A 25,830-nucleotide genomic window follows, 5' to 3' on the forward strand; every position below is an offset into this window, starting at 1 on the left:
GTTAACCTGGTCCCATCTAACGATATAATCATGTCAATCAACAGGTTCTGGGTTTTTCATTGGCTGAAAGGTGACAGTTGCCCAGCCAACCAAAACTGTCGTTCTTTTATTTTAAATTTGCACCCACCTCCAAAATCGATCATTTGAGACACTCAAGCGGAAGAATAAAGGCGGGAGCTTTGAGGCTTAAAAAGAGGTTACAAAACAGCATAAGGTGGCCATTTGGCCCCTTCATGCCTGTGCTGGGTCTTTGGTAGAGAATTCCAATTAGTCCCACTCCCCTGCTCTTTCCCTGTGGCCCTGCAATTTTTTCCACTTCAAGTATTTTTCCAGTTCCCTTTTGAAGGTTACTGGGTTTACGTTACAGAAGCAGGTAGTTTGAACCAAACGGCAAATTCAAAGGCTCACATTCTGTCGATTTCCGGAATAGTAGCTGACAGCGGGGAGAATCAGCTGCTTGCTTTTTGTTTGCAGCCCTCTAATATAGCAGTGCCTAAAAGGTTAATACATTAGGGATGAGAGCAAGGCCACAGCTGCTTGGAGAAGCAATTTATCTCTGGAGAGAGCAACCCAGAATATATCTTCAATTGAGACGCCAGTTCCAGCTAGTTAGGCCTCATTGCTTTTTCTATGACTCCCCCACTTATTATTATGGCAATAGTGAACCCTTCCCCCATCTGACTTCTTTGAACAAGAGAGGTCCCTGAGGTAAGTGCTCAGTGCTCAGTACAGAAACTTTCCATTAGCGTTAACTATTTAAGCTGTAGACTATTTTGTTTACGTTGTTGTAGGCTTGCATTAGGAAGCTCCGCAGATCTCATCCTTCTGGGAAACCAACCCCTACCAGCACCGTTCAAACTGCACCTGAACAAATTGCGGTTTTAATATCTCGTTTGATGGAAGTTTGATCTGACACTGCAGTACTCCCTCGGGATGGCACTGATGGCCAGCCTAGATGTTATGTGCTCAAATTCTCAAGTGAAGCTCTGGCCTGCAGCCTTCTGGCCCAAGAGCAACTAATTGAGCCAAGCTGACACTTGACTGAAGCAAGCAGCCAACCTTTTCTAGAGAAGACCAGAGATTAGGGGCAACAGATGTTAAAGGCACCTCAATAGCTTAGTTTAAAAAAAAGTAAGACTTGCATTAATATAACGCCTTTCACAACCACCAGATGCCCAAAGCCCTTTACAGCAAATGAAGTACTTTTTGGAGTGTAGTCACTGTTGTATTGTGGGAAACGTGGCAGCCATTTTGTGCACAGCAAGCTCCCACAAACATCAATGTGATAATGACCAGATAATCTGTTTTTAGGTTATGTTGATTGAAGGATAAATATTGGCCTGGACACCAGAGATAACTCCGCTGCTCTTCTTCGAAATGATGACATGGGATCTTTTATATACACCTGAGAGAGCAGACGGGGCTTCGGTTTAACATCTCATCCGAAAGACGGCACCTCCGACAGTGCAGCACTCCGATTGGGAAATGCACTGTGTGTCGTGTCACTGAACGACAGAAGCTAGGAAGACCCAGGGTCAATCTCTGGTCTAATGCTGAGCTAGCCGAGTTCAGCTCGGGTAACGGAAGGACAGGGCAACTGGCCTCAGTGCCCCGAGGATGTGAGAAAGCCAGGGTTCCCAATGCCTATTCAGTGACCCTTGCTGGAAGGCACGTGCGTGGATGTCACGCGAGGACAAGATCAGGCTGGACTGAGCACGTGCAAACACTCACTATCCCGGTTTATAAGTGAAAAGCATCCGCTTAGGAAATGCACCTGTGGAGCTGTATCCCAGCGTGACTCGGTGTGAGTGGGAGGGGAGAGAAACCGGTGGAGGCAGGGGGTGGGGGCTGGTTTTACTGTAATCCCGTCGATGCTTTTCTCATCACTGATGTAAAGAATTCCAGACATGCCGCCTGAAGATAAAACTGCCAGAGTCAGCAAACACAGTAACTGTGTACAGGCATCGGGAGATCACACTGAACCAGGTCAAGCACTTCATCATCATTCACATCTCCTCTGGGACAAACACTCAAGTGTCACTCGAAAGAAGGTGAAGAGCTTCTCATTTCACCTTCATTCTGTGGGATGCATGACAGAAAGGGGGAGACAGAAATCAGTCTGAGAGATACAAGGGCAGGCAGATATTAGTCTATGGGATACACGAGCAGGCAGATACCAATCTTTAGTGAGGCCGCTCTGAAATAACAGGTTGAGGGGCATTAGAATCAATTTCCTGTTGGATCTTGATGTGCTACTGAGCCGCACGGAATGAATGTGTGTGCGCGCGCGCGCGTGGACGGGATTGGGCTCAGTTGTACTGACCTCCATGGTTGAACAGCCTACTGACTGGAGTTTGACGAGCAGAATGGCCACTTGTGCACGGTGCCAAGGGGCAGCCAGCACCAATGCAACTGCACCCCAGCTAAAGCCAGCACCTTCAGAGGGAGGACGGAAGAAAATAAGAGGGCGCAAACAGATCTGTCCACCAAAGCCCAACCACTCTGTGCCAAATCGCCGCATTGTAAAACTGTACCTGCGAAAGCTTTCGAGATGTGGTCCTTCTTCCACTCCCAGGGCTGGTCGTACTCATCGGCAGGCCGCTCATCGTCCTGAGGGAGTCGGCTCTCTCGCATCTTCTGACTGGCTGCATTCTCCGCGTCCGACTCAGTGTCATTTTCCTGAGGCTCGTAGGGAGTGTCGTAGAGCTGGAGACCCTTCTTGCATTTCTTTCCTCCTTTTCTCTGGAATTCTGTGGTGGGATTTGAAAGTAAGAAAACAGTTATGCTCCAGTCTGGAGGCATTACCCATGTCCCTTGCGCGCTGTAAATATGAGTCACTCTGCAATATTTTGTTTGATAACGCTCCTGTGTAGCATCTTGGGGCGTTTTACTATGTTGAAGGCGCTATATAAATGCATTCTACCCTACGTAAACTAGAGGTGATCCAAAACTCAGCAGCCCATGTCCTAATTCGCACCAAGTCCCGCTCACCCATCAGCCCTGTGCTCACTGACCTACATTGGCTCCCGGTTAAGTAACGCCTCGATTTCAAAATTCTCATCCTTATTTTCAAATCCCTCCATGGCTTCCCCCCTCCCTATCTCTGTAATCTCCTCCAGCCCCACAACCTCCCAAAATGTCTGTGCTCCTCTAATTCTGTCCTCTTGAGCATCCCTGATTATAATCACTCAACCATTGGTGGTCGTGCCTTCTGCTGCCTAGGCCCCAAGCTCTGGAACTCCCTGCCTAAACCTCTCCGCCTCTCAACCTCTCCTTCCTCTTTCAAGACGCTCCTTAAAACCTGCCTCTTTGACCAAGCTTTTGGTCACCTGCGCTAATTTCTACTTGTGCGGCTTGGTGTTAAATTTTTAATCTCGTGATACTCCTGTGAGGCGCCTTGGGACGTTGCATTACGTTAAAGGCGCTATATAAATACAAGTTGCTGTTGTTGTTATTATCGGTTAAACATAACATTTGAGCCAGTGCACTGTAATATTCAGCAAGACACTCTTTATGTGACACTCTTAATACAACATCTCAACTGAACTCAGTGTTACCAGCAGTGACAGACCTATACCCATTGGTACTTCACCCCAGTGTTACACAGCTCAAAATACTCTCTTCAGACACAACCCAAGTTTGGAAGGATAGAATCTATAATTGTACAGCTGGGCGTTTCTCCACAGTTTTAAGGAACGCCTTGTGATCCTGCCCTCGGGCAATGCACACAGGCGCAATTTTAAGCAGCGGTCACCTAACGGCAACCAAGACGCGGTGTGGGGCTGGGTAGACTTCTCCTTCCCTGGCCTGGGGCAGTAAAGTCATATTGTTGCTGTAACTGAGATTGACTAAGTTGGCTGAATTGAGGCTTCAAGCCTGGGACCTCCTTGGGTGGGTGGGGGGGGAGGCGGGTGCAGTCTATGCCAAGGTTATGGGTTTTTCTGACCATTTTTGCACAGGAAAGGATTTGGAAAAATGTGCCATTTAAATGTATTTTTTAAGTGTATTCATACAAGCTTTTCTTTCATAAAGCACCAGTTGAAATGCTCGTGGGCTAGCCTGTCTTGGTCATCGATAAATATCTTGCACCCGTTGTGTTGGGAGGACCCTCATCCCGGGTGTTTGCCAGGAGTTGTCTGGCATCGGCCACTCTCTCGGGTTGTGACAACGGGAAGATAAAAACTGAGCTACCGACAGTCAGATACTTATACAAAAAAAAATCCACGAGTTCAGAAGGTTAGAATGCTGCAGAGTAGTTAGAAATTATTTTGTTCAAGTCGAGCAAGATGACCCACTGATGTGGGGAAGCGTAGTGGTTGAAATTCAGGTATGCCAGAAAGCTGGCGCACCTGTGAGTTTTTATCTGGTTTTACCGCTGGGATCCATGGGGATCGATTTTCAGGAAGTTGGTCATAGTGGGGGCGGGAGATTGACAGGAAGGCAGGCTGTGAGGGGCTGAATTTGGGTCGGAACCGGGACTCCGCCACTGTCAATCAGCGGTGGATTGGTGGTGATGTCACAGCGCATGTGCGTCACCGTGCTATCTCCCCCCAGTTAAAGGGGAGAGAATCATTAATTTTTCTTCTTCGGCCATTGGGCCACCAGGGAGGGTTTCGGCCGGGCCAGCAGTTTGGCATCCAAGATGGGGTGCCAGACTGCCCGTTGGCGGCCTGGCTGAACCTGTAGGCACTATCTTACCGGCCGCAGCAGTGGGCCCTACCCTTAAAGGGCCACCGTGCTGCTGGGCTGCACACACTTTGGATACGATGCATCGACTGAAAAAGTTGTCGGGGCCACCGCACACGGGGCATCGATTTTCTGACCTGAATTTCGCTCGGTTTATTTTTCAGGTGGGGGAGAACCGCGGTGCGCATTCTGATGGCGCGCTCGCGGTGCTCATCAGCATCGCGGCGGCATTGGGTCCAGGCCGAAAAATCCCCGAGCTGAATTTGGGTCAGGGCAGGCAGCTGACCACAAAGTGGCGGCCACAGGATTCCGCCCCATAGCCGCCACAAACGGGCAGTAATGGGTCTTTCTGAGACCCTGAATTTTGGCCCCAAGTGTTTTCATTAGTTTGTATTATTACGTGAAGAGCAAGTTTCCTGATTAAACTGAGTGGGTCCAATCACAACTGTTGCTGTGTACATTCACCTCCTGTTAAATAAATAAAGCAGCTTAACAGTTCCTAGCAAAGCTTACCTTGTTACGTGTTTGAGAAGATTGGAGAGATGCACGTGTAACGGACACTAATATCTAGTTCAGATCACAAGCGGGGGGGGGGGGGGCGGTTACAACCCTGGGTTACACGAGTGTATCGTTATATATTGAGCAGTATGGGTGCCCCTCTAAATGTAAGACGGGAGTGACTGTAACCAAGAGAATATTTGAGACAAAACTCTAAACTTATAACAGTATAAATCACAATATTCCACTGTTATAACAATCAGAAAGAAAGAAAATAAAAAGTTGGATCTATATAGCGCCTTTCACGACTACCGATATCCCAAAGCGCTTTACAGCCAATGAAGTATTTTTAAAATGTAGTCACTGTTGCAGTGATAGTATTGGGCAGTCCCTCATGTCGAGGATGACTCGCTTCCACACCAAAAAAAAGATGAGTTCACAGGTGTTTCAATGAGGGACCTGACATTCTAGGTCCCGAGCTACATCTTGAAGGTTGGAAGATGTCTGTGTGTGAATTCTTTTAACGTGGAGTGGCCGTTGCACACCAGCCACCACATGGGCTTGATAGAGCAAGGACTTGGTCCAGTGGCAAGGGTTAACCAAGTCGACTGGAGACCAAGCTCTGCTGGGCCATCCCTTGGCCCCGACCCCGCTGTTGTTATATTCCGCATTGCTCTTTGTAATGTAGGAAATGCAGCAGCCAATTTGCGCACAGCAAGCTCCCACAAACAGCAATCTGACAATGACCAGATAAATTGTTTTTTTTAAAGAGATGTTGATTGAGGGATAAATATTGGCCAGGACACCAGAGATAACTCCTCTGCTCTTCTCCGAAATAGTGCAGTGGAATCTTTTACATTCACCTGAGAGAGCAGACCTCGGTTTAACATCTCATCTGAAGGATGGTACCTCCAACAGTGCAGCACTCCCTCAGCACTGCACTGAAGCATCAGCCTAGATTTTTGCACTCAAGTCTCTGGAGTGGGACTCGAACCCACAACCTTCTACTCAGAGGCAAGGGTGCTACCAACTGAGCCACAGGATGATGGATTAACATTATCACACCAGCTTGTGCATGAATTCAAATGCCCTAGTTCCTCATAAGCTCCATATATCCTGCCTGCACACTCTTCCTGTCCCCTGCACCTTCACTGTGTTTAAATTGAAACTCATCGCACCATCTTCTACTCTTAACTCATTCTTTGTCAGGGACTCAGAACTGTGGAACTCCTCACTTTCCTCTGTCTCCCCTTCCACATAAAATCTATCCAAATTTGTGGTCACCTAACCACTGCTTGGTCATTTACCTCATCTTCTCCCCTACTGTGTCTGGCACTGTGGGCCTCAGCCCTTCACTGAGATTCATCAATCAAAGGAAAACGGAGAGGATCATTCACACCTGGAAGAGGCTTCGAAGACTAATGACTATAAGCTACTGAATGTTGTTCCTGCACTTCGAGTGGTTTAATAAAAATGTAAGAACACAACAAGACTGTTGCATGATGAAAATAATTAGTACTATTTCCTTGAAGGGATAACAATTAGGATTTGGTGCTTGCGCTGCTATGGCCAAGGGCTTGATTTCCAGTCAGGGAATGAGATCTATTAAAGGACACGGTGGCACATTCAGTAAATGCACAGGCCAGTGCGGTACTGAGCCTTCCAAATCAAGAAGGCCCCTCGTTCGATCTCTAGCAGTAAGGGTGCTATAATAGTCCCCAGGTTAGGGGGGTTGAGAGAAGGGTAAGCTCTAATTGGCATGAGGAGGAAGACATGACCAAGGTTCCTGATCCTACATTCTATCCCTTGACGCCTGTGGCTGTTGGGTGAGGACAGGATCTTGCTCAGCTACGAGGTGTTCCATGGTTGAATAGCCTGCCAAAATTCTGTCGACCCGCACACGAAGAATGGCTAATTGGGCGAGGTACGGAGGTTGCCGGTGCCTCCAGAAGCTGATCCCAGCACAACAACAAAAGGAGGAGGAAATTACAGAAAATGAACTGGCTGAATGGTCAGACACTTCAAGCAGCACAGGGGTTAAGTCCAATCTCGGCGACAATGTCTGCCAGTACTGCCATTGTTCTCTGTCAGTCTACCCACATCACTCACGATTCTCAGCATCGGCATCTTATTTCCATGCTGCCGGCCTGTTGCCAATATTCCCCAAGGTCCCCGGTTACCGTGGAAACAAGGAGTATACCAATCAGTCGCTTTACCACCTCAAGGTGAAGGGCAACCATTGTGGGCTACAGCCGACTGTGGCGTTATTTGCTCCTTAACCTTTCCGTCCTCAGAGTGTGCTCCACAACAAAGAAAAGACCACTCAAAATCAGAAGAGAAAATGTTTTATTTTCAGTCTATTATTGTGCTGGATTTGGTTTCTCCGGGGTGAGCATTCTCCCTCATTTATATTACAGCTCCCTCGTTAGAGGCAGCATTCTTACATACATGGGGCACCGCAAGGGCCTCCAGAACACGCCAGACAATGTGCGTTCAGTCCTTTTATCAATCAACACCCGCGCCCAGAAATATGAAGATTCATGAGGATAAAGTTGCATTTATGGATATATAGTGCCTTCCACATTGTCAAAACAACTCGCGACATTTCACACAGCGAATTACTTTGCTTGTGCTTTTAGGGAATTGCAGCAGGTCACAACCACCCGTTAGACGAATGACCATTTAGTCTGTTTATTGATAGAGGGAAGATCAGTCGCCTGGACAACAAATGGTGCCCGCAGTTCTTCAATGTCCACCTGGTTTCCTAGATTACAACAGTGGCTACCCTTCAAAAGTGCTTCCTTGGCTGTAAGACGCTTTGGGAGGCCCTGAGGTCGTGAAAGGCACTATATAAATGCAAGTCTTTCTTTTATAGGGCCTCAGTTTAACATCTCACTTGCAGGACAGCACCTCCAACAATCTCTCAATGCTGTACTGAGGGTCTGGAGTGGGGCTTGGACCTACTACCTTCCAACTCAGAGGTGAGGATGCTGAGCCAAACTGACAGAGGAGCCCAGATTTTCCACTTGATTGATGCCAGCTCCTTGGGTAGTGCAAAGGAACTAATCTTCCGGCTCACTCTTCACCGTTGCTGCTTCCAGAATTTCTCGCCAGAAGCGATGAGCAATGGACCTCCTCCCAGTGGGTGCATTGCAATACTATGCAAATGCGGAAAATACATCATCTGAAGTATTTTCTGTTATTTGTGCTATAGGAATGCAGTATGCAAGGGATGCCCATTCATCCCTAGTGTCCAGGGTTGCTACAAGCAGTTCAAGGGCCATTTAAAACTTAAATTGTTCAAAAACCCGTACCATTGATCACTCAGCTTGGGTGAATTTACGTCGGCAGCTCCACACTACAACAGGCCCATGAGTGATTCTCCACCCCCGCACCGGGCACATTCCCCAGCGGATGCCTGGAGCCCATCAAAACAATCCCGGGGTCAGAAATTCGGTTAGATTCAAGCGGGAAGTCCCACCATGACCAACTTGCACCCAATTTCAAAGTGGAATGTCGAGGTGAGCGCTCGGTTACTGAGTAGGGTTGTCCAAGAGTAACTTTGTCCAAGTGGCTCAAAATGCACCAGTGGTGGTGGTCATGGAATTTGAACTAGCAACCCAGAGGTCATGAGTTCAAATTCCACCATGGCAACTTGTGAAACAGAATTCAATAAACCTGGTCATTTATGAAGTTTCACCAGAAGAAAAAAAATGATCATGAAAGGTGCCAGATTGTCATAAAAGCCAACGTCCATCGCCATCCTTACCTAGTCTAGTCTATGTGTGACTCCAGTTACACACATTGCAAGAACAAAAATTTAAAAATGAGAACAGCACAAGAACTGCCATATGTTACAATCTTACAGCACAGAAAGAGGCCATTCGGCCCATCGTGCCTGTGTCAGTTCTTTGAAGGAGCTAGCCAATTAGTCCCACTCCCTTGCTCATTCCACAAAACCCTGCAAAATGTTTCCTTGTCAAATATTTATCCAATTCCCTTTTACTACTGAATTTGCTTCCGCCACCCTTTAATGGAAGTGGTTTCACGACATAAATGGGGCTGCTATCTAATTGTGCAGTCTTTGTTCATTTGAGACCTTACTGTTAAATCTGTTAACCTTCAGCTCCTGTACTCTTAAGGTCCACTTTTCTGGTCACAGGCTCCCAATGTGAAGCTTCACCAATGAGGAAACTGCACACGTGGATGGCCAAACGTGGGCCGTGAAGAAGCAACTTCCCGACTTGCATTCCTGGTGGGTGAAGCTCCATTCTGGGATCGTGCCGTCGGAGAATTTATCCTTCATTATCAGATTTATTCATAGGTCTTACTTGTATCTCCTGGTGCCTTCTGGTACATGCAATGTCCAAGAATGAGCCATTCAGAATAGAAAGAACATAAGAACACAAGAAATAGGAGCAGGAGTAGGCCATTTTGCCCCTCGAGCCTGCTCCGCCATTCAATAAGATCATGGCTGATCTGATCATAGACTCAGCTCCACTTCCCTGCCTGCTCCCCATAACCCTTTACTGCCTTATTGTTCAAAAATCTGCCTATCTCCGCCTTAAATATATCAATGACCCAGCTTCCACAGTTCTCTGGGTTCCAGGTTTCATTCCCTGGCCTGGGTTGAGCTGACTGACCCCGGCCAAGGCATCAGCAAGGGTGCTACAATGGACCTCCTGAACTAGGAAGGGGCAACAAATGTCAGTCAGGGATGCAGCTCCTGAGCGGTATCCAGATCGCCCGACTGCAATGTGTGCCTGAACGGAGGTCAGGTGAGGACAGGATCTGGCTCGGCTGTCTTAGCTGGCCACCATTCACTGTCTGGGCTTACATGAAGAATGGCCAATTGGCTGAGATACTGGCGGGTTGCCAGTGCATGTGGAACCGAGCTCAGCAGGAGTTAGAATCATCAGGGGAGGAGGCGGGGGCGGGACGATGAGTCTGGAAAGAAGTGAAACTTTCCATTTGAACATTTTATACTTGAGATTGATGATCATCAGGGCCCCAGATGTGTCGCTCTGGCTTCTTTAGTCAACGTAACTCCTCTCCATTCTTGTGACTGTTTCCTTCAGCCTTGAAAGCTTTCAATTGATTCCCATTTACTTTTGCTCTGTTCTTTTCCTTTTCCCCCTCCTCTCCCTGCCTTTCGCGGGGTGCGGTTCCATGGGTGTTGGTAGCTCGCCCAAGTGACCATTATCCCGGTGTGAGACAGGACACCAAGTGGCAGCAGGTTACTTGAGTGTGGAAGATACTACAGCTGAGCCCAATCCTGCCCCCACTCGATATTGGCCACAAGCCCAGCACGCACCCAGCGTTTCATGTGCTATATGCTGGGAGTGCTGTCAACTGATGTTCATGAACACTTCAGGAACCTAAGTCCCGGTGATGTGTTGGAACCACATTATCAACCTCAACATTTGCATGGCGAATTCTGTGTTTCCTTAACACGTCAGATTCATTATGAACAACAATTTGTATTTATATAGCGCCTTTAACGTAAAGAAACATCCCAAGGCGCTTTACAGGAGTATTACGCGATACAAATTTGAAACTGAGCTGCAGAAGTATAATTTAGCGCAGGTGACCAAAAGTTTGCTTAAAGAGGTATGTTTTAAGGAGCGTTTTGAAGGAGGAAAGAGAGGTAAGGTAGAGAGATGGAGAGGTTTAGGCAGGGAGTTCCAGAGCTTGGGGCCTAGGCAACAGAAGGCACGACCACCAGTGGCTGAGCGATTATAATCAGGGATGCTCAGGAGAGCACAATTAGAAGAGCGCAGACATCTCGGGGGGTTGTGGGGCTGGAGGAGATTACAGAGATAGGAAGATAGAACATGGAAAAAAAAATTCTTGAATGGGATTTTTAAAATTTCCGCTATAAATTTTTGTTATATTCGGATTGTCACTTTGTTATTAATCAATGTTTGGGGCCTTCAGGGATTGTGAGGAGAAACATAAATCAGGAGGCCAGAGATCACTCGGCGTAAAACCCTAGGACTGATCTGAAGAAGCCATGTGGCATCTCCTTTTTTCCTTAGAACCTCTTACCTCATCATAAAATTCAGGTTTGCTGAAAACTTGAATTCTGATCCCATTTTTGGGGTGTCTCCAATAAGTGATCCTTCTCTCAACCTCTAGCCTCCAACCTCTCTATCCATTGCAGTGTTTCTCATCTCTGTTTTACTGACGCTACTATAGTCTGTGTTCTTCAAACTGCCCTCTCTTGTTCCCAGAATTCCGCAAATACAGTGTCCTGGTCATTCTTCCTCCACTTTGCAGCTTGTTTTGAAATTAAACTCATCGCACATAACTCGCACTCCACTAAGTTATTGTTCCCAGGACCTCAAATCGTGGAACTCCTCATCTCCCTCAGGTTTCCTGCCTCCTACAATCTACAAGCTTGGTGTCACCTAGTCACTCATCCTTGATTTATCCCAGCTGCACTGCCACTTTCTTCAACCTTGATGGTCCTCTGCACTCTCAACCTTGACCTCTAACCTGGGTTTAAAGTAGCCATCCTCTCAGGTCTTGGGTGATATATTCATGTGCAACTCTTCTCTACTAAGTGGTCAGCTGCAAGGGTTTTCTTTAAATTGCCTCTTCTTTTTGTCCAAGGCACTAAGCCCAATTGTGGCACCATTAGCTAACTCAGCATAAACCAAGGATTGAGGGTGGGACTTTTGGTCATTGGAAAACTCACTGACGCACTGCCTTTAACAGCCAAACCAAGAGAGCTAACAGATGTGAGCGTTGAGGCCAAACATTCCCTCATAATGACTTCAGCAGTCACAGCTAAATAAAGGTATTTCCTTATTTCATTGTCATGTAATTGCACAGGAATTTGCCTGGGTATTTCTGGCCTCTATTCTGTATCCCATTGGGAGTGGAACCTTGTTGTTATCCCTTGGAATGGTAAGAACATTTGAAACTTTGGTTTAAAGGAGCCGGCTAGCCCAAGTGTCAGTTGGTAATGGTAGAATCACCAACATACAAGCTGGAGATGTCAGGTGGTGGTGGTGGGGCGGTGCTGTGTAAGACTGTGCTCTGTCCTGACCGCTCTCTGGATAACAGCACGGATTCCAGAATCAAAGCGGTAGTGTTATTAATCAGTCCCTGACCCACACCCCTGTCTAGTGAGGTTCTGGTAATTAGCCTTACGAAGTTACCCTTGTGATGTATCGCCAGACTTTAAAATATATAAATATACAGTGGGCTAGATATTCTGCAATGGGCAGCAGTGTGGCTGGGTGGGACGTTCACCGATCAACTTAGCCCACAGTGACGTCATCCCAAATCCCGGGGACACGGCCAGTTAAATATTTGTGGAGTGGGCACTTCGCCACACCTGTGGAGATGGAACAGAGACAGGTACCCCGATGAGGTGGTGGAAGTTGGAGATGTTCCCTGCCACACCAGTAGGAGGTGCTGGAGGTCCACATAAAGGGCACCAGAAATGTGACTTTATGCTCCTCAGGAACTCCGATATAAATAATCAATCCTCCTCTAAGCAGGTGCAAGTCCTATCGAGGGCGAGTTAGGTGGAATTACCAGGGTTGCCCAGGAAGACACGCCCCCAACATGCCTCCAAAGTTACTCGGGGACAGGGACGGGGGCTGGAAGTGGAAGATTACACGGGGTGTAAACCGGGCACATTCAGGTTCTGCCTCAAATCGTGGCTTCCTCCATCGTATAGCGTCACCAAACCGCACTCTCCAGCCCTCACAATTTTGGATCCAACATTTTTTAAATGCCCCATTTAATTCTTCCATCTCATCCAAATTCACCCTTCTCTCCTGAAGGTGCTGCCTCTTGCTGCAGTGCATTCTCCACAGATGTAGTCAGCTTCCTGAGTTACTACCCTGCAGGTCCGAGGGGCAATAGGTCATTCCACCATGAAGAGTATCACAGCCAAGCATCATCCTACCCTCACTCATTGTCCACATGCGCACGCCTTTTAGTAGGGGCCCTGCTTGATTTTCCTCTACCTAGCTCAACTGTATTGCCTGTAATGGGATAAGAAAGCAGTGGAAAAGGGCAGATTCACTGGGATGTTACCAGTGATGAAGGGTTAGAGTCATAAAGAGACTTAAAAAATTAAAGCTATTCTCACTAGAGATAAGAGATCGTCAAGATTAGGAAGAGTTACGATAAGATAAAGGGCGCGATCCCCTGGGAGGACAGATGCATCAACATTAGCGCCCTCGACTAGGCCAACATCCCCAGCATTGAAGCACTGACCACACTTGATTAGCTCCGCTGGGCAGGCCACAGCGTTCGCATGCCTGACACAAGACTCCCAAAGCAAACGCTCTACTCGGAACTCCTTCATGGCAAACGAGCCAAAAGGTGGGCAGAGGAAAAGTCACAAGGACACCCTCAAAGCCTCCCTGATAAAGTGCAACATCCCCACTGACACCTGGGAGTCCCTAGCCAAAGACCGACCTAAGTGGAGGAAGTGCATCCGGGAGGTCGCTGAGCCCCTCGAGTCTCATCGTCGAGAGCATGCAGAAATCAAACGCAGGCAGCAGAAAGAGTGTGCGGCAAACCAGTCCCACCCACCCTTTCCTTCAACGACTATCTGTCCCAGTGTGACAGAGACTGTGGTTCTCGTATTGGACTGTTCAGCCACCTAAGGACTCATGCTAAGAGTGGAAGCAAGTCTTCCTCGATTCGGAGGGACTGCCTATGATGATGATGATGCCTCCACTCCTGCAGTATATGACAGAGGTATATGTGATGTAGAGGCCTATGCCAAATCCCTCCCCACAAAAACCATAATGAAGTCTCCCTCCCCCCTCCCCCCCACCTCCGCCCTCAAACAGGCCACTTCCGCTGAGTTGCCCTTTTTAGGAGGTGGGCCGGGGGCGGGAGGGCAGGGAGGTTAGAAAGGCTTGGAATGTGGAATTCTCTGCCACATACCATCATTAATACAGAAGCTGTAATAAATTCTTTTAAAAGGAAGTTAGATAACTGCATGAAACACAAAAGGATAGTATGCAGGTACAGCAAGTGATCAGGAAGGCCAATGGTATCTTGGCCTTTATTGCAAAGGGGATGGAGTATAAAAGCAGGGAAGTCTTGCTACAGCTATACAAGGTATTGGTGAGGCCCACACCTGGAATACTGCGCGCAGTTTGTTTTCCATATTTACGAAAGGATAAACTTGCTTTGGAGGCAGTTCAGAGAAGGTTCACTAGGTTGATTCCGGGGATGAGGGGGTTGACTTATGAGGAAAGGTTGAGTAGGTTGAGCCTCTACTCATTGGAATTGAGAAGAATGAGAGGTGATCTTATCGAAACGTATAAGATTATGAGGGGGCTTGACAAGATGGATGCAGAGAGGATGTTTCCACTGATGGGGGAGACTAGAACTAGAGGGCATGATCTTAGAATAAGGGGCCGCCCATTTAAAACTGAGATGAGGAGAAATTTCTTCTCTCAGAGGGTTGTAAATCTGTGGAATTTGCTGCCTCAGAGAGCTGTAGAAGTTGGGACATTGAATAAATTTAAGACAGGAATGGACAGTTTCTTAAATGATAAGGGGATAAGGGGTTATGGGGAGTGTCCATGATCGGATCAGCCATGATCTTATTAAATGGCGGAGCAGGTTCAAGGGGCCGTATGGACTACTCCTGCTCCTATTTCTTATGAAGAAAAATATTAAAGGTTATGGGGAGTGAACAAAGCAGCAGGATTAGACCAGGCGCAAGAGAAACCCTGCCGAGTTCGCACGGTGCCCACTGTCAGAGATGCTACACCAGCATGACGTGTACATCACTGCCAACCGTCAGCTGTTATAACAGGATGTAAAATAATGATTTCAGAGATAGTGGCTGATATTAAAGTATCGCTGTGAGTCAAGCCTGGTTCTGACAGGAGCACTCGGGAGCTGTGTAATGACACTTCATATAGTATTGTGCTGGCAAGCAACATCCATTATCCCAGGCTACGTTTTCAGTTCAAATGGAATGTAATCGGTAGAAATAAAATTAAACTCACCAGCAAACCTTGAAAGTACTCCTGTTTTGACAAGAAAATTGAATAAAGTTTCACTTCTGTTCTGTTTGTGGAAATGTCATTAGACAGATTCCGTTTACAATATCTTTCCTTTCTGTGCAGCGATTTGTCGTTCTGTCATTCCCCAATCTAGGATCTATAGTAAGACATGGATGGAGGGGAGGGGGGCTGTTATGTTCAGAATAACTCCACAAGACTGTATGCTGTAAGCTCAAACTGATGTGACTTTAGTCTCTTTACTCAAACTCCAAAGTAAAGAAGCAGCATGGCAGACAACCTTTTATACTCGCTTGCACGAGATGTGCAGGCGACCTTTGGGTCTCCAACAGGTGCGCCCCCTAGTGACAAGTCTTACACTATTATAAAGTTTACATACATAACAGGGGCGAATACTGGCGACAGTCCGCGGCTCTCACTCCCTGGGTCTGTACAGAAATACTGTGGGACGAGAATACTTGCAGCTCAGTGAGTTTACACAGTGAATAGCTGGGCCATAAATACCAGGAAGGTGCTCGGTTCCGATCCCCGCTCGGTGCTGATGTCCGTGCACCTGGCACTACAATTGGCCTCAGCGCCCCTTGAATTAGGGCTGGGAAATTTGGCCAGGGTTTCCCATTTGTTTTCACCGCCCCCCCACCCACTCCCACCCTGGAAAGCGAATGTGTGTGGGGACCAATGCTCCCGTTGAGAGGTCTAGGGGCCCCACACAGGCCGCACACCGGCCTTTTCAATGTAAATGACTGCACACGCGGCAAAGGGCGCGTGCACAGACAAAAATTACAGGGGACGTTGGTGGCGACATCAAGCAAGGTCAGGATCAGGCTTAGTTGTGAAGCCTCCTGTTGCGGCTGAAAAGCCTACTGTCTGCTTACTATCAAGACTGACGTGTGAGTGAAGAGCTGGATGGTAGTCAGCGTGGGCCAAAACCCCAATAGCAAGTAATCACCTTCAGCAGAATATATGAAAATTGCCTGGTGGGATGGGGGAATTGATTGTCGTGCTACACAAAATGCATTATAGAATAGCATCCTGCTTCTCAATTTAGCAGCCCCAGCATCAGGGATAGTTATTTCCCTCTCTCTCCCACCGACTGCCATGAATTTGTTTCCTTGGGTGTTAGGGGATGTTATAGTTTAATTATGTTGCTGCTTTTAAAACCATTCAAGCAGGAAGTGCTGCTCATCTCTCTGACTGACATGACTGTGAGTGAATTCACTTGTGTTGAAAACCTCATTTATTTATCTGCTGCTGGTGTCTTCAGAGTATTGGTTAAGTAGTTTAGTGTCAGAAGGGATTTGCAGCGTGGTTACCCGATGTTCCCTTGACTATATCTGATGGCAGTGCTCGTGTGCTGTCTCGTCTGTGTGGAGAAGTCCAGTGCCGGGACTAGACCGACCCTGTCTGCCTCCAGGCCGCGTATATATAGTGTCTTGGCTGCCATCTTGATAAGCCTGCATTATAGCCTACTTCACAATAATTTCCTGTCTACCAGAACCCCTGGCAGAACGTGTCAGTTTGAGAGCAGGCTTAATATTGTTAGATATTGCTTCAGAAATCAAAAGGTGATTTTATGCAGCAAAATAACATTTTACTCAGGTTTTTATCCATCCGATAGGCAGAATGCCCATTTGTCTGCCCTGAAACACTTCCTCAAGGCTATCTTTGCCAATTTGATTTGTCCAATCTATATGAAGATTAAAATCACCTATGAGTACTGCAGGGTCTGGTCAGCAGCTCCACAGTCACATGATGGGGATACTTTAAACTTCCACCTATGGAGAAGGTGGTAGCATCGACCATGACCAGTTCTGAGGTGGTTGTCTCACTGATCATTGTCACAGTGATCATTCAAAGTCTTGAGATTTATGGCCGAAAAACTTCCCTCGTGTAAATGTCATGATTTGCTTCTCTGGTTCGGAACATCTCCACCACTGCATAGGCACTGTGCCAACTTGGCTCACTTGCCAGCAAACTCTTGTGAGTCAGGAGGTTGTGCTTGGAGGTGGTTCAGAAACACTTCAAGTTGGCAAGCAATGTTCCCCTCTAAGTTGCACGGCTGGGCAGTGATGGGAAAGGCCCCTGTCAGGCCGCTCACCAGCTTCTCCGTTGTAAATGGCCACGACTGCTGCCAACGCAATGAAGTCGTTGCGGAGGCGCCGTCTCAGTGTTTTTTGGGGGTTGTTCGCGAACTGAAAAGAACACAATGTCGCCAACACCAAGAAAACACTTCCAACAATTGACTGAATACATCAAGATAGCTTTTATCGACACTAAATGGTGAATCAGTTTCATTTTAATTGTGCTTTAGATGCAAGGTGAGGGAGAGAGAGAGTTCTTCATCTTCTCTAGGAATGAGGGAGTCAATGCCTGGGAGGGGGGGCTCCTGCGCCAGCAAAAGTCATCCAAGAACTGTGACATACAGAATGGATTCCTTATAGAGGACCCCACAGCATAACCTGTAAGATCAAACCTTCCTCGCAAACAGTGGACAACCATCAACCGCCTCAGAACTGGTCATGGTTGTTGCTGCCACCTTCCATAGGTGGATGATTAAAGCATCCCCATCATGTGACTGTGGAGTTCCTGATCAGACTCTGCAGTAATCATAGGTGATTTTAATCTTCATTTGGATTGGACAAATCAAATCGGCAAAGGTAACCTTGAGGAAGAGATCACAGAGTGTATTCGGGATGGTTTTTTAGAACAATACATTGTGGAACCAACCAGGGAACTAGCTATTTTAGATCTGGTAATGTGTAATGAGATCGGATTAATTAATGATCTCATAATAAAGGATACTCTAGGGAAAAGTGATCATAGCATGTTAGAATTTCAAATTCAGTTTGAGGGTGAGAAACTTGGGTCTCAAAGTAGTGTCCTGAACTTAAATAAAGGCAATTAGTGTCCTCTGTCTATGGTAAGAAGACAGAGTTGGCTAAAGTGAACTGGGAAAATAGATTAAAGGGTAAGATGGTAGATAAGCACTGGCAGACATTGAAAGAGATATTTCATAACTCTCAGCAAACATATATTCCAGTGAGAAAGAAAGCATCTAAGAGAAGAATGAACTATCTGTGGCTAACTAAGGAAGTTAAGGATGGTATCATGTTGAAAACAAAGGCATACAATGTTACAAAGATTAGTGGTCGCCAGAGGATTTGGAAAGTTTTAGAAATCAACAAAGGACGACTAAAAAAATAATAAAGAGAGAGAAGATAGATTATGAGAGTAAACTAGCAAGAAATATAAAAACAGACAGTAAGAGCTTCTACAGGCATATAAAAAGGAAGAGAGTAGCTAAATTAAAAGTTGGTCCCTTAGAGGATGAGACTGGGGCATTAATAATGGGAAACAGGGAAATGGCAGAGACATTGATCAAATATTTTGTATTGGTCTTCACGGTAGAAAACACTAAAAGCATCCCTATAATAATAGATAATCAAGGGGCTATAGGGAGGGGGGAACTTAAAACAATCACTATCACAAGAGAAAAAGTACTGAGCAAACTAATGGGACTAAGGGTGGACAAGTCCCCTGGACCTGATGGCCTGCATCCTAGGGTCTTAAAAGAAATGGCTGCAGAGATAGTGGATGCATTGGTTGGAATCTACCAAAATTCTCGGGATTCTGGAGAGGTCCCAGCGGATTGGAAAACCGCAAATGTAATGCCCCTGTTCAAGAAAGGAGAGAGACAGAAAGCAGGAAACTATAGACCAGTTAGCCTAACATCTGTCGTTGAGAAAATGTTGGAGTTCATCATTAAGGAAGTAGTAGCAGGACATTTAGAAAATCATAATGCAGTCAAGCAGAGTCAGCATGGTTTTATGAACGGGAGATCATGTTTGACAAATTTGCTAGTGTTCTTTGAGGGTGTAACGAGCAGGGTGGATAAAGGGGAATCAGTAGATATAGGGCCTGAATTTGGTCAACCTATTGCCAGCTGCCGCTGAGTTTTCTCAGCAGTCTCCCCGTTCTTTCGGCGCTCTCCCCTCCGTGCACGTTTGGTGAGGCCCTCCCGCTGGCGGTTTGAAAGGACCGCTGGGGAGCGTCTGTTGACGTGCACTGGTGTGCACCAGCGTGCAACGCCGAAAAAAGTCCTCCCGCCCGAGATTCATCCGAGCGGTCCTCCGCTCCTGCATGAGAAAAGACCGCTGTGTGGAAGCAGGACTTACCTGGATGGTAGGTATGAAGACATGCAAGAAAAGGTTAGTGAGATGATTTTCTTTATTTCTTTTGCAGCGATTCTGTTGGAAAGGGTCCTTTGAAGGGTTTGTCATGTTTTGTTTTTTATTTGTTGAAGATTTTTTTTCCCCCGTTCCCCCGTCCCTGGCCCCGACTCCGGCCTTGCCGTTACTTTGTCGATGATTGCATTTGCCGCCCAGAGTCCGACCTACCGCTCGCTGTCACCCAGAATCGGTGTGTAAAGTCCAATTTTTTCCACCGGGAGTTTTTTTCCTCATTTTTTTCCCCAAACTTCCGCCCAAAGTACCGTCAGGATCTTAGCGGTCTATTCAACGGTAAATGGGCGGAACTTAGTTTCACCAAATTCGGGCCCGTAGTGTATTTAGGTTTCGAGAAGGCATTCGATAAGGTGCCACATAAAGGGTTACTGCACAAGATAAGAGCTCATTGGGTTGGAGGTAATATATTAGCATAGATAGAGGATTGGCTAACTAACAGGAAACAGAGAGTTGGGATAAATGAGTCATTTTCAGGCTGGCAAACTGTAACTAGTGGGGTGCCACAGGGATCAGTGCTGGGGCCTCAACTATTTACAATCTATATTAATGATTTAGGGACCGAGTGTAATGTAGCCAAATTTGCTGATGATACAAAGATAGATGGGAAGGCAAGTTGTGAAGAGGACACAAATAATCTGTAAAGGGATATAGATAGGGTGAGTGACTGGGAAACAATTTGGCAGATGGAATATAATGTGGGAACATGTGAGGTTATTCACTTTAAGAAGAATAAAAAAGCAAATAATTATTTAAATGGAGAGAGACTACACAATGCTGCGGTACAGAGGGATCTGGGGGTCATTGTAGATGAAACACAAAAAGCATGCAGGTACAGCAAGTAATTCAGAAGGCAAATGGAATGTTGGACTTTATTGCAAGGGAGATGGAGTATAAAAGTAGGGAAGTCCTGTTCCAATTGTACAGGGTATTGGTGAGGCCACACCTTGAGTACTGCGTACAGCTTTAGTCTTATTATTTAAGGAGGGATATACTTGCATTGGAGGCAGTTCAGAGAAGGTTCAATAGGTTGATCCCTGAGATGAAGGGGTTGTTTTAAGAAGAAATGTTGAGCAGGTTAGGCCTATACTCATTGGAGTTTAGAAGAATGAAAGGTGATCTTAATGAAACATATAAGATTCTGAGGGCGCTTGACAGGATTGATGCAGAGAGGATGTTTCCCCTCGTGGGGGAATCTAGAACTGGGGGAAAAGTTTCAGAATAAGGGGTCACCCATTTAAAACAGAGACAAGGAGGAATTTCCTCTCTCAGAGGTTTGTGAATCTTTGAAATTCTCCACCACAGAGAGCTGTGGAGGCTGGGTCATTGAATGTATTTAAGGTGGAGATAGACAGATATTTGAATGACACAGGTGTCAAGGGTTATGGGGAGAGGTCAGGGAAGTGGAGTTGAGGCCAAGATCAGATCAGCCATGATCTTATTGAATGGCGGAGCAGGCTCGAGGGGCCGAATGGCCTCCTCCTGCTCCTATTTCTTATGTTCTTATGTCATCATCGAGCACTGCCCTCAGAGGAAATTTGCAGGCAGCATACAAGATATCTGCGCTGTTACACCGGAAGCTTTGGCCTGGATATCCAACTTGGATATTGAGGTTTAATTTGCTTTGCTACTTCCATTCGAAAGAAGATCAAAGATCCATTTTGATTATTTTTATTCTCCTTTCGCTTTCACACGGATCTCGAGCTGCAAACAAATAAATCTCCGCAATCCTCAGTCCACCCCCTCCCGTGATTATATTCTACATTAATACCGAAACCAACCCAGTGCACCACAGATTTATGCGCAGAGTGCCTCTGTGCAGCTTCTGGTTTGTTGGGAGCAGCCACTCTGTACTGAAATACCGTGTGCACAGAAATTTAAAGGGACCGCGCACTAAAAAAACAGGCATTGCAGAACAAAGCGCAACTTACAGGGAACATTGTTGACAAGTGGAACACCTTTAAAGGCATAATGCAAAATAAATGCACACTTAAAACTAGCAAGTTCAGACTAAACAGGCGTGACCTTAAACTGAGTAACAAATAAATGAAAAGTGAAATCAAAATGAGAAATGACCTTTATAGGTCTGGCAGGGGCTGTGATACATCTCAATGAATTGAAGATTTTGCAGAAACATTAAAAGGGCGATCAGAGGAGCAAAGAGAAAACTAAAATCGTAGCTTAAATGCAAAAAATAACAGAAGTTTGTACAGTACTTCAGCAGCAAGAGGTCAGTCAAATAAGAGGTGATTACTTCAAATATGTGAATTGCTTGAAACAGAGGATTAGCATAAGCCAACAAATGTTCTGAATAATTACTTCTTCCAAGTATTTATAACGGAAGGCATGAGCAATATTCCCTCCCCAGAGATAACCCAAATAGAATTAATGATATAAATAAGAAGGAATTTCTAGCTAGTCTGAAAGGATCAACACAAACAATGAATCCCCAGGAACAGATTGTATTTATCGCGAGGTGCTGAGGGAGGAGATTTGACAATCATTGTGAGGGAGTCACTGAGAAGGTACCAGTAAATTGGAAGCAGCCCAACTTGATGCCAAAAAGGATAACAAATCAGAAGCAGGAAACCACAGGACATCTGTCTTACTTCAATGCTGTGTAACATAATGGAATTGATTGTCACATGTAAACATAAGGCTTATGATAAATGTCAGGAGCAACGTTCAGTTAATAACCAGGAAGATTATGGAAATACAGAAAAGAAAGTAAAGGAAGACTCGCTTTTATGTAGTGCCTTTCATGACCAAAGTGCTTTACAGCCAATGAAGTACTTTTGGAAATGTAGTCACGGTTGTAATGTAGGAAACGTGGCAGCCAATTTACGCACAGCAAGCTCCCGCAAATAGCAATGTGATAATGACCAGATAATCTGTTTTCGTGACTTTGATTGAGGGATAAATCTTGTCCAGGACACAGGAGGGAATTGAAAAATTGAAAAAGCTTAAACAAAGGAGACTACAAAGGAATGAAGGCAGAGTTGGCTAAAGTGGATTGGGAAAATAGATTAAAGAGTGGGACAGTTGATGAGCAGTGGCAGACATTTAAGGAGATATTTCATAATTCTCAACAAAAGTATATTCCAATGAGAAGGAAAGACTATAAGAGAAGGGATAACCATCCATGACTAACTAAGGAAATAAGGGATGGTATCAAATTGAAAACAAGGGGAATACAAAGTGGCCAAGACTAGTGGGAGGCCAGATGATTGGGAAACTTTTAAAAGCCAGCAAAGAATGACTAAAAAAATAATAGAGGGAAGAGAGATTATGAAAGCAAACCACCATGAAATATAAAAACAGATACTAAGAGTTTCTACAGGTACATAAAAAGGAAAAGCGTGGCGAAAGTAAATGTTAGTCCCTTAGAGGATAAGACTGGGGAATTAATAATGGGGAACAGGGAAATGGCAGAGGCATTGAAATATTTTGTATCGGTCTTCACAGTAGAAGACACTAAAAACATCCCAATAGTGGATAATCAAGGGGCTATAGGGAGAGAAGAACTTAACACAGTCACTCTCACTAAAGAAATAGTACTCGGTAAAATAATTGGACTAAAGGTGGACAAGTCCCTTGGACCTGATGGCTTGCATCCTAAGGTCTTAAAAGAAGTGGCTGCAGAGATAGTGGATGCATTGGTTGTAATCTATCAAAATTCCCTAGATTCTGGGGAGGTCCTAGCGGATTGGAAAACTGCAAATGTAACGCCCTATTTAAAAAATGAGGCAGACAGAAAGCAGGAAACTATAGACCAGCTAGCCTAACATCTGTCATTGGGAAAATGCTGGAGTCCATTATTAAGGAAGCAGTAGCAGGATATTTGGAAAAGCATGATTCAATCAAGCACAGTCAACGTCGTTTTATGAAAGGGAAATCATGTTTGACAAATTTGCAGGAATTTTTGAGGATGTAATGAGCAGAGTGGATAAGCGGGAACCAGTGGATGTGGTGTATTTGGATTTCCAGAAGGCATTCGATAAGGTGCCACATAAAAGATTACTGCACAAGATAAAAGTTCTCGGGGTTAAGGGTATATTAGCATGGATATTAGGATGGATAGAGGATTGGCTAACGAACAGAAAACAGAGAGTCGGGATAAATGGGTCATTTTCCGGTTGGCAAACAGTAACTAATGGGGTGCTGCAGAGATCGGTGCTGGGGCCTCAATTATTTACAATCTATATTAATGAATTGAAGCAACATAAGAACATAAGAAATAGGAACAGGAGTAGGCCATACAGCCTCTCAAGTCTGCTCCGCCATTCAATAAGATCATGGCTGGTAGAAACATAGAAACAGAGAAAATAGGTGCAGGAGTAGGCCATCCAGCCCTTCGAGCCTGCACCACCATTCAATAAGATCATGGCTGATCATTCCTTCAGTACCCTGTTCCTGCTTTGTCTCCATACCCCTTGATCCCTTTAGCCGCAAGGGCCATATCTAACTCCCTTTTGAATATATCCAATGAACTGGCATCAACATTTCTCTGTGGTCGGGAATTCCATTGGTTAACAACTCTCTGAGTGAAGAAGTTCCTCCTCATCTCAGTCCTAAATGGCTTACCCCTTATCCTAAAACTATGTCCCCTGGTTCAGGACTTCCCCAACATCGGGAACATTCTTCCTGCATCTAACCTGTCCAGTCCCGTCAGAATTTTATATGTTTCCAAGAGATCCCCTCTCATCCTTCTAAACTCCAGTGAATACAGGCCCGGTCGATCCAGTCTCTCCTCATAGGTCAGTCCTGCCATCCCAAGAATCAGTCTGGTGAACCTCCGCTGCACTCCGTCAATAGCAAGAACAGCCTTCCTCAGATTAGGAGACCAAAACTGAACATAATATTCCAGGTGAGGCCTCACCAAGGCCCTGTACAACTGCAGTAAGACTTCCCTGCTCCTATACTCAAATCCCTTTGCTATGAAGGCCAACAATACCATTTGCCTTCTTCTCCGCCTGCTGTACCTGCAAGCCGACCTTCAATGACTGATGAATCATAACACCCAGGTCTTGCTGCACCTCCCCTTTTCCTAATCTGCCGCCATTCAGATAATATTCTGCCTTCGTGTTTTTGCCCCTAAAGTGGATAACCTCACATTTATCCACATTATACTGCATTTGCCATGTATTTCTCCACTCGCCTAAACTGTTCAAGTCACCCTGCAGCCTCTTAGCATCCTCCTCACAGCTCACACTGCCACCCAGTTTAGTGTCATCTGCAAACTTGGAGATATTACACTCAATTCCATCATCTAAATCATTAATATATATTGTAAAGAGCTGGGGTCCCAGCACTGAACCCTGCGGCACTCCACTAGTCACTGCCTGTCATTCTGAAAAGGACCTGTTAATCCCGACTCTCTGTTTCCTATCTGCCAACCAGTTCTCCATCCACGTCAGTACATTACCCCCAATACCATGTGCTTTGATTTTGCACACCAATCTCTTGTGTGGGACCTTGTCAAAAGCCTTTTGAAAATCCAAATACACCACATCCACTGGTTCTCCCCTGTCCACTCTACTAGTTACATCCTCAAAAAGTTCCATAAGATTTGTCAAGCATGATTTCCCCTTTATAAATCCATGCTGACTTGGACCAATCCTATCACTGCTTTCCAAATGTGCTGCTATTTCATCCTTAATGATTGATTCCAACATTTTCCCCACTACTGATGTCAGGCTAACTGGTCGATAATTACTTGTTTTCTCTCTCCCTTCTTTTTTAAAAAGTGGTGTTACATTAGCAACCCTCCAGTCCATAGGAACTGATCCAGAGTCGATAGACTGTTGGAAAATTATCACCAGTGCATCCACTATTTCTAGGGCCACTTTCTTAAGTACTCTGGGATGCAGACTATCAGGCCCTGGGGATTTATCGGCCTTCAATCCCGTCAATTTCCCTAACATAATTTCCCGCCTAATAAGGATATCCTTCAGTTCCTCCTTCACACTAGACCTTCGGAACCCAAGTACATCCGAAAGGTTATTTGTGTCTTCCTTTGTGAAGACAGAACCAAAGTACTTCTTCAATTGGTCCCCATTATAAATTCAACCGAATCCAACTGCAAGGAACCTACGTTTGTTTTCACTAATCTTTTTCTCTTCTCATATCTATGGAAGCTTTTGCAGTCATATTTTATGTTTCCGGCAAGCTTCCTCTCATATTTTATTTTCCCCCTCTTAATTAAACCCTTAGTCCTCCTCTGCTGTATTTTAAATTTTTCCCAGTCCTCCGGCTTGCTACTTTTTCTGACTAATTTGTATGCCGATTCCTTGGATTTAACACTATTCTTAATTTCCCTTGTTAGCCACGGTTGAGCCACCTTCCCCGTTTTATTTTTACTCCAGACAGGGACGTACAATTGTTGAAGTTCA

General features: G+C 45.7%; 1 protein-coding gene across 1 annotated transcript in view; it reads right to left on the reverse strand.

The window, feature by feature from the left end:
* The window catches only part of LOC139229223 (SH2 domain-containing adapter protein F-like), a 296,149-nt gene that overhangs the window by 129,819 nt on the left and 140,500 nt on the right, over positions 1–25,830 (reverse strand). The window contains exon 4 of the mRNA XM_070860883.1: positions 2,535–2,750. Coding sequence (XP_070716984.1) covers positions 2,535–2,750 — 216 coding nt within the window. The remainder of the gene's footprint in view (positions 1–2,534; positions 2,751–25,830) is intronic.

Source organism: Pristiophorus japonicus, chromosome 18, assembly GCF_044704955.1.
Source record: "Pristiophorus japonicus isolate sPriJap1 chromosome 18, sPriJap1.hap1, whole genome shotgun sequence".
NCBI classification, from domain to species: domain Eukaryota; kingdom Metazoa; phylum Chordata; class Chondrichthyes; family Pristiophoridae; genus Pristiophorus; species Pristiophorus japonicus.